At 42.2% G+C, this 16,528-nt stretch overlaps 1 protein-coding gene across 2 annotated transcripts in view; it reads left to right on the top strand.

Moving 5' to 3' along the window:
• The window catches only part of UBA2 (ubiquitin like modifier activating enzyme 2), a 121,963-nt gene that overhangs the window by 19,228 nt on the left and 86,207 nt on the right, over positions 1–16,528 (top strand). For both annotated transcript variants that reach the window (XM_069216960.1, XM_069216962.1), the window contains exons 4-6: positions 490–554; positions 2,243–2,343; positions 8,010–8,131. In XM_069216960.1, the coding sequence (XP_069073061.1) occupies positions 490–554; positions 2,243–2,343; positions 8,010–8,131 (288 nt within the window). The remainder of the gene's footprint in view (positions 1–489; positions 555–2,242; positions 2,344–8,009; positions 8,132–16,528) is intronic.

The following is a 16,528-nucleotide window of genomic DNA, read 5'->3' as shown; positions in this document are numbered from 1 at the left end:
ATGAGAGTGTGCCCCAGCATATTATCTGAGCTTAAACTATGTTGACACTTCAGGATTAAGGGGCATGTCTTTTTCACGACTGGCAAATGTTGACTTTTACAAAGAGCTTTATAATCTTGGGCTAAAAACCCACAATCAAATTTGTTGGAAGACTTCATCAAATTAATTATTCCCTTCTAAAAGGAGTGGCCCCCAGCGTGCTGAAACATGCATGAGTACTTGAATCTTTAACTGTCAACTGGCAAGATTTTGGAAAGCTGGGGTGAATACTAAAGTAACAATGCTGAGGACACCTTATATTAAATTTACATAGAAAAGATTATGATCGTCGTCTTGGATTCCGATTTATAAAGGGGACACTTGATTCAGTGAAGGAATTACTAGCACAGTCCTTAATAATGAATTCCACTGGTCTGCTGTTGCATTGCTAGTTGTTAATTATGCTAATCTTTCTTCTGCTAATGTTTCTGATTACTTAATTCTCTACAGCCCAGACTACAATGTGGAGTTCTTCAGACAGTTTACACTGGTTATGAATGCCTTGGATAACCGTGGTAAGTCTACAGTGCTTCCTTTTCTGTGGTTTTTGTTTCTGATACTGCTCTATTTTCATGTGATTGTCAGTTTGTACCCAGCATACTTTGAGGTAGATGGTGATTGTTCCATTTTGTTTTTTTAACCCTGGGCAACCAGTGTGGCTCAACAGTTGAAATAGGACACAAAGCTGCTAATTGAACTGCTTAATGTTGGTATAACTACTTAATTATTAACCTACACAATATGATCTTGAGCTAAAATATACAAAACATTACTTATTGAATACATTTTTCAACTTTTATACATTGCACATATAATAATTTGATACAACATAATATGGATATTCAAAAAATGCTTAAACTTAGCAGTCATTATATACTGAATCATGTATAGAACTAATACATTATCATTACACAATGTCATCTGACAACCCACTCACACTAAAACAGTACATGCATACTCACTATCATACTTCAATCATTCCTACTCACTAAAACACAAAAATCTTTAACATAAATACAATAAACCAGAAGGACCATATCACAATGTGTGCTTGAAATATGTCTTTTAATGTAACAAGTTGTCGTCCTATACTGTAAATTACTTAATATATAAGGACATAGGTTGCAACAGTCATTCAATGATTACACAATACATACAGATGTAATATTTGTTATATCATTTTACAAATTAGAGTTCATAGGTTGAAAACATCTCATGTATAAATTACACAGTACTCTTGTTGGCATTCCACATTCAAAGCTGCAGATGTGCGTTTCGGTTTGAACCCAAATGCGAAACCACCTTCTTCAGGGCGCTACAGATTGGTATATATCCTACAACTGGACCACCAAATGGTTGAAGGAAAGCACAGAGAGACCAGGAGGTTCACTTTGCGCAAAACTGCCACTCAACAGGGTTGGAAGGAGCGAAGTACAAGAAAACATTTTCCAAAAGAGTTGGGGCTAGCAATCAGTCCAACAACAGAAAATACTTCCAAATAATATCCTCAGAAGAATTTTCAGAGGGTCCATACAACACGTGCCGACCACTGATTTACTATATGTTGCGTCCGCACTTTAAAGCAAACTACTTGTAGACGGACCGCTGTCCTTCATGCAAATATAACGTGCATATCAAGTCCCGCCATCCTGGTCGTTCAACAGTTGGGCCTCTGCATGAAGCACAATATCCAGTGATTTTTTCCCTTCTCTGAAATGTGAGAATTCTCTTTTTCTAAACAAGTAATCTGGAAAGGACAGGGTCTTCAGTGCCCTTTTTAGTCTGTTCCGGTTTCCAGCACCTCAGTGTTGGAGGGAGGTGACTGTGATTATTGGGCCTGCTATTATGGAACACACTAAACCTGTGACTGAGATCTTGACATTACTGATTTGCATATGGGTGGGTCCAAACTGAGGTGACGTGGTGTGCAAAATAACAATGGATTAAACCCAGATCTGTGACAAGAGGTGAGGGTTTGAAAAGTTTCAACACTCCGTCCATCATTTTATTTTATGTAGTTGTGAACTTATTTTATTATTTTTTAACCGTTTTTGACAGTTTGCAATTCCTATTCCGTTAGCCTGCTCCAATACGTTTTTTGTTTATTTTTCTTTTACTGTGGAAGAAATTGTTTTTTTAAGGGACTATTGGTCAAGTTTTTTGTCAGTGATGTATTTTACATATCCCTCTTCTCATTTTCCAGTTGCACGTAACCATGTGAACAGGATGTGCCTAGCTGCTGATGTGCCTCTTATAGAAAGTGGCACTGCAGGCTACCTTGGACAAGTAACTGTTATTAAAAAGGTTAGATGTTTTCTTTTTTATATTTCTTTGGTATTGTGCAAGGAGAAAATGTATTTAATGTGATGGGTAAGCTTTCAATATATTTACGTTTACAAAATAAATGCTACTCCCCCTCTTTGTACAAGCACCTGGCTGTACCAAATAGTAGGAACGTTCACTTGGTAAAGTATATATTTACTTATCATGTAAATACCTGAAGGGACATACACACTGATCGGGTTCCAGTACTGTGCTCGCAAGCATTCTGCTTTATACGCTTCTGTCAAGGGCATGCATTTATTTAATTAGTAGGCATAACGTTTTGTATCAGAAGTTGTGCAAAAAATAGTGGAACAGCCCATAGAGTGGTAGGTGGGGTGGAGTAGGTCATGTACCAAATTGAGTCAATTGCCACTGAAATTATAAGGAACAAAATTGGCCTTTCAGATTACCTCTGCGTTCCTGAATCCTGTGTTTGGGACTGTTAGTGACCCAGAAAGCATGGACACTAAATCAACCATGCATTGAATAGGATTGTGTGGGGCTGCAACGTGTTCATTAACTTTCAGACGCTGGTGCATTGAACCAAGTTCACTTGTGGCACCTGTAGGTGTGAAAGCAAACCTTGTAAAGCTAAGTCAGACTCTTGGTTTATGCAACACAGCCATTCCCTGTGGACAGCACTATGTAAAAACCCAGTAAAATACACATCACACTTGCCTTGGACGAACACAGTGGCAATCCCTTAGAGCCATGCTTGCGGATACTCTGTGAGTTAAACCATCTCTAAACAAGTCAAACCTACATTTGACGTTATTCAACAATCAAACATTTTCTAGCATTCGCGTCAAGAATTTTGCATTTCTATTAAGGACACGGAGGTGAGGATTATGCTTCTTTCTTTTACTCACAAATAAAGCAGCCAATAAAAAGTGAAAAAACATAACACTATATTACCCATGAGTCCTTCCATATGACCCACCAATCAGGTCTCTTTCTTTGCTGCTTACACAGCCTGAAATAAGTACTTGTTTCTATTACTATTACCATAACGTTACTGTGGTGTTTTGTGTTACCATTACATTCGGCGTGGTTTCATAGTCTTCAGGTGCCTCTGTATTGCTGTCTGGGATCATGGAACTACGGCACGGTTTCCAGCCTAAGACACCATACGCTCTCTCATCGCAAGATTTCAAGGCCTGTTCTATGGCGGTGTCCGCGTTGGCTGCCTTCTGGGAGAACGTACTGGGCGCTATCAACAGAATGTATGACACAGCGTGCCCCGTTTCCCTCGCTATGTTTTACTGGGGCTACCAACCCCACAGACATACCCTCTCAAGGCGCTGAAGGGTAGGGCCATTACACTTGCGATTAGGGCTACCAAACAACTACTTTCAGGTAGATGGGGCTCGGAGATGGTGCCCTCACAGACGGACTGGCTGCACAAGCTGTGGGATGTCCTGGGGATGGAAAAATTGACGGCAGTGGCCATGGGATCCCTGCCCCAGTTTGATAAGGTATGGGGGCCCTGTGTCTCTTACCTCTCAGATGAGTTCAGGGAGCTGATGTGCCCGCGCTATTTGCAAGTGCTGCGCTTTACGAGCTTAACTACAGCCCCGGCGAGAGGGACAGTTGCGACGTGAGTTGGAGTGGGCCGGTGTGAAGGGGGAGAGAGTGAACAGGTGATAACGCATCATATAGGAATGGTACAGGGAGGCATGGTATTTTGTTACAAGTGTTTTTTTTTTGTTCTTCAATTTTAATCCACCGGCCAGTGGTTATAGGTGGAAAAGTTGTATATGATAAAATTTCGCTAAAACAGAATCAATCCTAAAAAAAGGGGGGATGCTTTAACAGTTCTAATTTGCCATAGCAGTAAATTACACAGTGATATATACACAATGCTCTTTGGCACCTGAGAAAGAACATCAACAATAAGACTCCCCATTGTTGCATAAACAACCATTTATTTGTTACCCCAGACATCAGCTTAGGAATCGTGCCGAAGCACACATTTTACTTATAAATACACACATTTCAATTTTGGAATCCTGCCTAATTTGAAGAAAAAAAAAAAAAGCTTTTTCTTTTCTAGCTGTGGCTGCACCTAGGTGTACTACTTGTTGGTGAACCCTGTTATAGTTAGTTCATCAAATTAGAACTGGTGAATTTCATTGTTTATTCAGCTTTTCAATACTAGTGCATATTTAATTTCAACACATAACTATGTCACTTTAACCTTTTAGTATATTTAGTGAATTTATGCATTTTTTCTGATCATATTCAAAGTTGAGCATATGTCCATCCCCTGTGGGCAACCTGTGCTCAATTCCCTGGAGGGGGGCAGCCGCCCACTGCCACCCATCACTCACCTCCGGCACACTGCCACTCTAGATTCTAGCCAGTCTGTATTTCTTTCCCCTAGGGGCAGACAGTCAGCCGGCAGCCGCCCCATTGGTTGCACAGAGTCTTCAGTCGTACAGCTTTGGGTTTGCCTCTACAACCAACCTACTGCAGGAAGTCAAACCCCAATGCCTGGCTGGTAATGACAGCTAGGCACAGGGTCAAGATTGTTTGGTGCTTTGGTACAGTAGCGTTCTTTCCCAGGACATGGGACTGAGTCCCAGATGTTTTTTGTGGTGTGTGTGTGTGTTTTTTTTTTTTTTTTTTAAGACACATTTTTATTATCATCTCACCAATGCAACACTGGTAATAAGTTACAATAAGAAAAGCCATCTTCACCCATGCCGCAGGTAGTGCAGGCAGGTACATACAGATCAAGTGAAAAAACATTTTATGACTATGCCTTAATCATCCAGCCCAACAAGTAACTGATAAGAACAGGGAGTTAGCTTGTGAAATGGTCAGGAGAGAACAGGAGGTCCTCTCAAGGATCGGAATAATCCCCACCAATGCCACTGGCTCCCCCTACCCATCCTCGTTGTGTGTAAAGCCAGTCAGCAAGTCTGCCAATTGCCCCAGATCCTCCTCGTCCCTGTTGTCATGTCTACAGAGCTTCAAACATACCTTCTCAGCTGCTGCCAACTCTACTACGTCCACCTCCCATCGCTCCACGCTAGGGCCCAGGGGGCTCATCCATACATTCGCCATCTGCCTCTTGGCTAGAAGCAAAACCAGATGCAAGAACTTCAATGCCATTTCCTGGCCTCGTCAGCAACAGATGTCACCCAACAGACACAGTGCTTTCATTTAATCTACAAGCATCCACACCACAGGTCTCACCCGCGGCAAAATAGTGTGCCAAAAAGCATATACCACCAGACAGCCCCAAACTGGGTGTAAGAAAGTGCCTACCAGTGCCCGATATCTGGGACAGTCGACCAGTCTACTAAAGCCTCCACTTTAGCCGCCACCTTGTGAAGATCTGCCCATAGCAAATTCACCTCAATAGGCACCCATCCTATGTGGCCTTTCAGGGCAGCTCTCAAGCCCTGTATTGCCTCCAGGATTGCAGCAGATGAGGGCTCCTCTTGGCGTTCCGGTGAGCACTCCTCAACTGAGTGGCTTGGCAAAGGTTAGTGTATCGGGTAATAGTGTTCTCCTGCTGCTAACTCTGTGGCCCATCTCTCCCCATATTGCAGTAGGGAGGGATACCCACAGAACAAGTGTGTTCTCGTGGCAGTCCGGGTGAAAGGGAGTCTGCAAATGTCTGCCCCCCCAGGGTAAAGGATGACCCGCCAACAGGTGGAACAAAGAACTCGGTCGCAGAGTATACACCAGTGGGTACAGTCCAGGGTGCTGGCCGGGAGGACCACAGGAGATTCCAGGCACCCCTGCCATCAACAAGTTCAGCACAAGGACCCCACCAGAGTCAGGCCATGAGTGGCTGGAGGGTCTCAACTCGTGCCATCATGATCCCTTTGCCAGCGTAATTACGATTGCTAAGGTGGGCCCCGTTGGTGAGGGTCTGTCCACACGGAAGGCATCTCAGTGGCTGCCAGTAGAGAATAGTTGGATAGGAAGCAGCCTAATGAGGGTAAGGGACGCTTGGATGCTTCTCAGCTCGTGCACACCACCTGTGGAAGCTTCGCTGACTCGTCCCAACACTCTGGGCACCACCAGGAACCCAAGTGCTGATTACACCGCAGTGGAGGGCGTTGCACTCCCAGCATGAATTGGGCAGCACTCACGGGGCATCAGGTTGTCCTGCAGCTTCTCCAGCACTGTTATGGGTCGAGCAGCAGCACTCGCAACCTCAGCAGCCTGACCCTTGCTCTGCTGTGGTCGTCGTAGGCCCAAATGCTGATTGGGCCTCAACAGGGTGAAGTAAAGCCATTCTACCCATCCTCTGACACCCCCAATGCCCCTCCCACCCCCTCAACTCTCTACCGCCAGCGACATGGCAAGATGGATGCAACTAGGAAGGGAGAGCACTGTGGGTGCGAAGAAGCACCAGGTCTACTGTTGCTCAAACGCCGAGGGCATCCAGGTGCTGAACATCTGCTGGACCGGCAGCGACCACCAGGCCGCAGTCCCTGACAGGCAAAAACAGTTGTGCTGTCAGTGTGTATGTATGTGGGTATGGCTTAAATTCATAGGACACTCCCCTAATACTAATGACCCTCCCAAGGCAAGGAAAGGCCCCCTTAGGTTTTTGCAAGCTATTGATCTGCTCTAAAATTATAGCTATATGTGTCCTTTCTGGTGAATCTACCCAGCGGCTGCGAACCTGGAAGTCTAGGAAATTATCCTATGAATGTAAGTCATACCACATACATACACATTGACAGCACAGTAGTTTCTGCCTGAAGTGTAAAGACTAGGGACATTTTCTTTTTTGAACCTGATTAAAGGCCGCTCGATCCGTCTGGACGGCAAGGGCATGAAACATTTTGACCAGTACACTGGAGTAGGGAAAGTTTCTCCACCTATTCACGCTTTGAGAGTGTAGGAAATGTATTTCTCGTGTCACTCTCCCCGTGTTTTTAACCTTGGCCTAGGCAATGTAGACAACAATAAATTATTTTTCTTAGGGCCCATAGTAAATTTTAACTTTACACTTCCCAGTCCTTTACACTACACAACTAGAGGTTCAAGAACACCCCTGTGGTCTACATCGACACTTGTTCAACCAAAAGATCTCTGGCAAAGAAACCCCCTTGTGGGGCCAGTCGGGCATGGCCGCTCCAGCCCGACGAGGAGCGGGCCTGATGATGAAGCATGCCACCTGTTAGTGGGTGAGGGGGGGGTCCTCTTCTAACAAATGAGTGCTTAGATGACCTGGTCATTCTCCCCTAGTTGGGTTAGAGGAGGACTTCACTTTGTGGAACACTGTACCTGATCGTAATAGGCTCTAGGTATAGGGATACCGTTCACAGGATCGAGTAATTCTCCCAGTCCCCCTAGTGATTTAAGTTGAATAAGAATAGTGCTCACAAGAGACCCATTGATCTTAAGAGGTTTATATGCGAGCGGCCAGCCCGATAGTGTTGAGAGTTGCGGGTGAAATACGCTAGATGTGGGAGACTTTGATTGCACTGCAGTACCATTGTGTTGCGATCTTTTTCAGGAGAACTAGTTTTTCTTCTGAATTGTAGACACTGAGCATCTTCAAAATTGGCAACTGCTAACCTATTTATTTTTTGCAAATGTGCTAATCATTTGTTCTTGTGTTTGACTTGTGTTTGTAATGATACTGTAAGGTACTTTTTTGATCTTTAATCTAGGGTTTAACTGAGTGCTATGAATGCCACCCAAAACCAGCACAGAAAACGTTTCCAGGCTGTACGATCAGGAACACTCCTTCAGAACCAATCCACTGCATTGTGTGGGCCAAGTACCTCTTTAAGTAAGTAAATGAGGTTTTGATAATCCTTCATCCGAGTGATGTGGTACAACTATTCTCTGCTTGATCGCCTTATATGTGTGATAGCTGTGAAATGAAAGTCTTCAAACAAAATGCATATCTAACTTTGATCCTTAGTCATCCATCACCCCAGATTCAATTATGAAATCAGTTTTGGGAGGGTGGAGGGGGGGGTTTGGCCCATACTCAAAAAGCCTAGGCTTTTTATTTTTTTATTTTATTTTTTTAGCATCAGCGCAGTGGATTCAGGGTTGAAGTTTGACTACATGTGCTGATCATGACTTTTCAAAAATGTGGCCTTTCCAGCCTAGAGCAGAGTGCACCACCTCAGAATAGTCAATGCTTGCTATCTGCCTCCACATTATGATATCCTGGTAGTCTGAGGAGGGGTGTGGATGCAGGAGCAGGCACTTGGTTGGGGGGAGGGGGGGTGGAGGGTTGATGAATCAGTACTGATAAATTGTCTACTCTTTGCTTCATTCACTTGGTCCCTCTCCTAGGCTCTGGCATGGGACACAGAGTCCTTTAGTACTGATACTCGGCAGGTCGTAATAGGCAAGCCAGTCGACTTAGCGGGACACTCTCACCTGGCAACTAAGGATAGCAGATCGATACTTCACCTCAAACCAGCTCCCTTCCTGCTAAAGGCCTGGAGTACGGTTTGCTTTGCTAAATTTTCCTAAAATCTGCAAGCGCATCTGGAGCAGACACTGCACAATCAACATCAAAAGAGTTTCCTCGTGTAGTCAAAACTATTTTGTGGCATTCAAATATAAAAAGCTATTTTTCGTCAAGCCTCATAGACTTCTCCGTGTCTCTTGCATATGGTGGAGTTGGGCCTCTGAAGTATTTGTCATTTGGATTCTGCTTAGCAGTTATTTCCCACGATAGGAGTTTGCTTCAATCTACAATCCTTGTTCTCCCACAGAGTATTAAATGAATTCAAGAAAGGCCTACTCTGGACAGTTCCACCAGTCGCCAAGTCTGCCCTTACATAGGATATGAATCTAGTACTAGATGCGCTGATAGGACTTCATTTGAATCTTTTGAGAGTGCATCGGAAATGTTTTCATGTAAGCTGTCCGCTACTGCTGGATGTCATTCGACAGTCTGTGGAGCTGAAGAGTTTGCCCCCAAAGAATTGCACTTAAATTATGACAAAACACTTTGCTGTATTCCTAAAAAAAAACATTCCTAGAATACATATTCCTAAAGCACCCGCAAGTTTCGGTTACAGCAGGGGTAGTTGCCCACTTTGTTTTTTTTTACGCACCCAACAAACTCAGTGGTAAAGTATTCTCAGGTTTTGGACATTAAAGTATTTTAACTTCATTTGCGAAGACAACAGTTAATTGCAAATCGGTTATATGGATTATAGTCAAACCTTCTTCTCTATATAATTCTGAACTTGTAAGGCTTCACTTTTAAAGCCTTACAGGCCACATTTTATCAAGGGTGCTGTCCCAGCAGGAATACCATTTTTGGATATCTGTAAGTTCAATATGGAAAACCTTTGTGCAACACTGCTCTTTTGATGGCCAAGCAAGACTGGGTGTTGCTCTTTAAATCTTTTCAGCTAAAGTGAGACTCATTTTCTCCATTCATTTCTGTTTCTTTACAGCTTTGTAGTACTAATTAAAGAATGCAAACCTATGAAGTAGCCAATGGTAGAAAGAAAAAAATACCATAACTACAGCTCTCCAGTATCAATATCTTTCAAAGATTCATATACAACTCTCCCATTTTCCCTTTCAACGAGGCTCTTCTATTTGCCTAGCAGTATTTCATAAATCCTGGAAGCTTCCAATGTGGATACGCTACAGAGAGTTCTCTTTTTGACGACGGGATGATTAAGGCATGTACAGCTATGAAAGATACTAGCTCCTGTACTAACTGTAAATACAGACTTTCTTCTTTTTGATGTCCTAGTTTCTAACTCTCTCTTCGTGCATACTATGCAGTCATGCTCACGGCTTTAAGTAGAGAAAGGCTTTGGGTGATTTAAAGGAGTTTTTGCTGACTTTCAATGGCTGACCTAAATATAGCAGTTGCTGCATGAATATCCGTGCATTTAAGAAGAATGTGGTTCTGGGCCATTTAAAGGAGACCCAGGCCAATTTTTTTTTTTTTGACCTTTTCTGTTAAAGGAGGTCGTTATTCAAACTAGCTCATCGGATGAGAGTAGCCTGTATCTAATCTCACTGGATTCCAATATTCTTCTGTCATTCCTCTTTCTCTTCTGCGTTCTACTGTAATGGATTCATGGTTATGGCAAGAGACCTCAACAGTCAATCAACCCCTTATAGGTTAGGGATGAACGCTTATTCTGCTGCAAAGGTGGTTTAAACTCCTTGTAGCACCTGATGAAGGTTGCCGAGACTTTAACCTTTTTCAGCTTTTGCTTTGTCACTGAATTATCCATGCTGCATAAACTGCACAACATAGCTGTCAGCCATTGTCTTTGGCCTGCAGTGAATGTGCGGGGAATTTACCTGGGGATTCAAAATGCTTCACTGTTCTGATGGCTCTTAGTAAATGTAAGATCAATTTCTCTCTTCTACCCCTGTTATTGCTGTTCAAAACCTCATTGTGACTGCTTTCACACGGGGAGGAAATCAGTGAGGTCTGAAAGCGTTCCACCTCTCACCGGACAAAAAGTCTGCAACCTTCCTCAATCCAACACACTCCCATTTTCCTTCTACATTGAGATCCATCCGAATGCCGGACTCCCCCGCCAATTCTGTCAGAGGAGAGGAAGCATTGATATAAGGAATCGCGTTTCTCCGATAGAGATCCGCCCGCTTCCTAATAAAACACCTTAGAATCTTTTAGCGGACTTTCTTTGGTTATTTCGTTAGTTTTACCACATCATGTAAACCATGCTCCTTAAAAAATCAACTCCAAGAAATCCTGATAGAATTATTTTTTATGTCGTGGCTTTGCATTAATTCTGGACATATACTGTGCAAAATAATAGTCTACAACATTAGGAAGTGCCAAACCGCTCTTCTCCGATTTCTTGTAAAAAGTGCTTAGTTGCTACTCAGGCAGTTTTATTTTGCCAGACAAACGATATAAACAGACTCCACTCTCCTAAAAAAAACAATGTGGTTAAATTCATAAGTGAGAACAAACAATTAAATAATGGCAGAATTGACGTTTTGATCAAAGCAACCTCCTTACAATAGGTAAAGGAAGCACTCTCCACCATGCAAACAGCCTGTACTCTATAAACCAAATGGGGAAAAATTAAGATTATATAAATCCTCAATCTTTGAAGAATATCTAATCCCCAAATATCTTTTGGGCTGAGCTTTTACACAGGGCATAATTTAAGGAAGTAATTTATCTGAACTGCATTGGCAAAGAATAATGTCTGATATTTTTTTTTCTTATTGCTTTTATAGCTGCCCTCGAATTCCCCCCGCCACCCTCTTCTGGAAAAAATTGAGAACATCTCAAAGGCTTGTTCCTGCAAGCTTTTGTTACGCTAAAGAATCAACATAATATTGTAGGCTTATAGTTTAACCTTCTCCATCTGCCTAATGGGAGGCCGAATCTCGGTATTCTGCCTTATTGTAATTGCTAATGGCTCAATAAAAAAAGCAAACAAATATGGGGAGAGAGGGCTGCCCTGCCAAGTCCCTCGACAAATTTGTAATTTACTTACATCTGTGACTTTTATTATAATATTGACTTCAGCGTTCTGATACATCCTATGCACCAACCCCGTGATCTGGGAAGGCACCCCATATTGGGCTAAGATATCAATGTGTCAAAGGCCTTTTCTGCATCCAATAAAAGGACAGTGGCAGGAGTACCATTGACAGAAAAATAGTCCATCGCATCGGCTAGGTAATGTATACTTGTTGCCAACTGACGACCAGCAATAAAACCATTCTGGTCATGATGGATTAATTTGGCTGCTATCAGATTAAATCGATTGGCCAGAAGCTTCATGATTATTTTATAATCCGAGTTTAATAAAGTAATTGGGCGTTCCCCCCCCCCCCCCCCCTCAGCATTGTGTTGCCTACCAATAAAAAATAATCTGCCAACAAAGGATTTTTTAAAAATCAGCTGTTTGGCCATCATGGCCACAAACCTTACCATCTGGGAGGCTTTTAACCACCTCCAACAGTTCGTTCTTGGTAGAAGGTCGGGCAGTACTTTCCAAATCTTCCTTGGGTAAATATTTTGCTTTTCACTAATGACCAAGCTGAACTACTCATGCACTGACACAAAATCTCCGGAATGCACTTCTTAGTCCAAGGAGACATTTATTATTTCACTACGCAAGGTTCCTAAAAGGAGATTGGCATGTTGAAAGCACACGTTTAAATATTGTCACAACAATGAAATGAAAACATACACGAATGATTCTCCACTGCAATATACACAGCAAATATATGTATCTATATTATAATGCAAAGCAAATAATGAATTAAAAATGCATCACCGTAGGGCCTGTCAGGTGCTTCATCTTTCTCCTGCCAGCAAGCCGATTACCCCATTCGACTGCGAAAGAGAAAGAGAGATCTCTACACTCCTGGGAAATCTATATCAGGCATCCAACATCTGAATCCTGATTGAGGTCTCTGAATCTCCTACTGTCGAACTGGGTCTGTTTTATATCTTTAAAAAAAAAAAAAAAGGAGCTTTATGGAAAAAATCCTCAAGTTGTGCAAGACGTATTCAGACATGCAGGCTAGTTTAGGTATGCTTTGAAAATAACACATTGGGATTTGGCCACAATCCCAAGATGTCAAGTCAAAGCAAGGCTGTTCCCTGCCGTTGGAGTACATTCTTATCAGCCAAAGCCCTTGGTGGGAATTAATACGAGAACAAGACAGAATGCACCGTTTACAATGTGGAAAATTATGGGCAGCCTTTAACATGGCAGTGTCTAATGCTACGATAAAGTAAATAGGGAGAATGAAGCTAAGGCTAAACTGAATACAAAATGGAGTCTGTACTTGGTGAACACTGGACAGCTAAGCCAGGTGCAAAGTGGTGCAACACAAAGTCAGTGGTCAAAACATACATTTCACTACAGTAAATTAGGAATAGTGAGTCCTACTAAAGATTTCTCCAATGCTTCTGCATCTACTGCTTGATTCCAACTATGTATCTGTCTATAATGCTCTAACATAATTTCCCCCACTTTCCATTGTTCCATACACCTTTCCCCAGAGACCGGCCATTTCAGAGCATGAATCATATTACTAGCAGCCTGCTCACATGCCTGCCAGGCTAGAAATCTCCCTATAAAATTACTTTCCTTGTAAACTTTCTGCATATAGGTGCGGCTCACCACCTCACACCTAGTATAATACAGATCACTTAGTGCCTGCTGAGCCTGGTCTAGTGCTTTCTTATTTGATCTAGAAGGATGTCTAAGGATATATCTAAACTATCATGAACACTCTCTTCCAAAGTCCGCTTTTGTTGTTTTCTGCTTTAGGAACATCCCACACTATACTAGGAGGGGCCGAACCATGAATCCTGCGTAAAAACTCTCTAATCTCCTCTTCACATATCCAAACCCATACTTCCTTTAGGTACTGCTTATTAAAAATCCACCTCCTAGCTCGGGCATACCTTTCTCCACCAATACCTCCAGAACAAGCGTTGCATGGTCTGAAAAACCATTATGAAGAGTCCGCTGGCCCTTAAAAAGCAGAGCTTTTGAAAGTAAAAAGAAATTGATCAGAGACGAGCTACAGGAATGACTAGAAAAAAAACATGTCTTTTCTACGTTAGTTGGAAAAGCCGCCATCCAGGGATCAATAAGTGTCAAGGTTCTTTGATAGCTCTGCAAAACGTTCGCAACTCTAGATTTTAGCTGTTTTTTTTTTTTTTTACTGAGGAGCCAATACTAGAGTCCTGGAGAAATGTGAAGTCCCCTCCCATAATAATTTCCCCAGGAACTAGTAACAAAGACGGAAAAAGCTCACCATAGGACCCCAGGTTATCTTTTACAGGGTGGTAAAAGCTTACGAACTAACATAGTCTAGAAAGCACAGAACAATTCACCCAGCACCAATGAACATTTTTATCACTTCCAACGTCTGGCATTTCGGCGCCTAGCCTTTTAGCCAGAAAAATTTCAGTGCCACAATGCACCACTTGGCCAGTCGAGAACCCTCTGTAATCTACCCAATTTTAAAACATAGAAAATTCCATAAGCTTCTTGGCTGAAACATGAGTCTCTTGCAATAAAACTACTGAAGGACTCCCAGCTGTAACCCATGCTTCTGTTGGACCCCTCTTCCCTTTATTTAGGCCATTGGTATTCAAAGACACCATCTTCAATATGCAATTAGACATTAACATTAGACATTACAATTAAACGTTGTCATTACTTTCGTCTCTATGGAAGCAACAAAGAATGGTCCAAAAAAAGTGCAAACATGCCTGAAAGTGCCAGGTGTGCATAAAGTGACCACAATACGAAATTGCAAACCTATGGCCATCAAATAAATTGCCGCCTAAGCTGTCCATTGCCCTGTACCTCCATTTCCACCATACAACATAAAGTGCATATATGCTGAACCTGTACCATGGCTAACCGGATATTGAAGTGCATATAATGCCACCCACCCATCTCCATCCTATGGCTTATACCTTTCCTACACATGACTTATTCCACGTGTCCCATGCGCAATCAACCTGTCGTCCAACATGAGAGTCAAATCAACAAAGGTATTCTCACTACCCAGCCTTCCATACAAGTACATAATCCAACACTTCGTCTTTTGGATCTCATTTTTTCCAAACATTTCACCCTTCCCCTACCACCACCGCCCTCCTGAAACCCAGCAACTCCCAACACACACACACACAGGCGACCTGGTAAATCTTTACTTTGATCGGCAATGCAAGAATATGTTCCCTAATACTATAGTCCCCGAAATTCACCAGTATCGTCCAAGGATATTTAGCATTAGGAGACTGAACTGCTGGAACCCAGTGTGCTGGTGTTATGGTGAGGTCCAGATTTTGATTTGCCCCTCCCGGGAAGGGAAGCTGGGTTATAAGATCCGCAATTAATTTAGTAACGGTCTGCCCGTTCTCACGACCTTCTGGCACCCCCCGTAAACCAAAAAATGGAGTGGTGTTCAGGGGTGTGGAATTTAACAAAATATCTATTTGTCCATGGGATAGGTTGCTTGTTAAATCTGCTCGTCCTGTGAACAAATCTACTTGTTCCTTTGGTGCCATGTACTGTGGCAACAAATTATGGCAGCAATCTCCTTATCTAAAAGCTCTGAGATTAGTGTCTCTGATTATGACAGGACTACTACTATAATAGGGCTTGAATACTTTCAATTTCAATCCCTACTATAGCAATTCCCTTATTTTGCCACCTTTCTGCAGATCTACATACTGGGGCTGGAGGAAGCAGTAAGAAACGGTTCCAGAGCTGGAATGCCTTTGAGTCTGCAAACCTACTAACTTGCATGTTTTACAGATTTTCACCAGCTCTTCACTAATATTTTCCCATGAGAAAGATTGGAAATTTACTCCTGACAGCAGCAGAAGTAGCAGTTCTTACAGGGTTGGGAAAAAGGTGGTTGGAGGGAGAGTGAACTTGTCAACACTCAACAGATTTTTAGATGAGCAAATCTACACATGCATGTTTGCTCGTGCAAAAACACAGTTTACAAATATTTTCTAGGAGTACAATTATCTGGTCCACTTCTGTAAGTTCTTGTGAATTCGTGAAAGCCACTAATTCAAAGATATATATCATAGGTGCATTTTTGTGACTTTAAGAATTGGGTCTCTAATTAGGTCTGGCATTAACAAAGGCATTTGTTTTTATTAAACTTGTATTTCTCTCTCTATCTCTGGCTGGCTTTGAGTGATCACATTCAGCTCTTCCATAAAGAGCATATTGGCACACAAAGTAGTTTTGTTCAGTGGCAGGAAATAATGTGGCAATCAGTGGAGGGAAAAAACTGGAGGTGGCACCCCTGAAAAGATAATGGAGGCCCCCTAAAAGACTCACAATAAATGGCAGATCGGTTGGCTTTGCCAGTGCTTGTTTATTTATATGCTTCCCATAATCTTTTTGAAAATGGTTACACTTGTTTTCTATTAGGGATATTTTTTGGAAGAACTAGCATTTTACTAAATGACGCTTCAAAGAAATAGCACCTAAAATGTCATAGTAGCAATGTTTTTTTTCTACTTGCATTTTTTCTGACCATTTTATTTTGAAAGCAAAGAATCATCCTTCTTGCTTACAAGCTTCTGCAAACATTTGCATCTAATCAGAGAGCATTCTGGGAGCATTATACGTAGCCTCATAGTGTAAAACTCTTCAAACGTGTGTACCCTTTTTCTTTTTTTTTTTTTTTACTGGAACCACTG

The sequence above is a fragment of the Pleurodeles waltl genome, chromosome 12 (assembly GCF_031143425.1).
Source record: "Pleurodeles waltl isolate 20211129_DDA chromosome 12, aPleWal1.hap1.20221129, whole genome shotgun sequence".
NCBI lineage: Eukaryota > Metazoa > Chordata > Amphibia > Caudata > Salamandridae > Pleurodeles > Pleurodeles waltl.
Note: the sequence above shows the minus strand (reverse complement) of the source record. Positions and strands in the feature narration are given on the sequence as shown.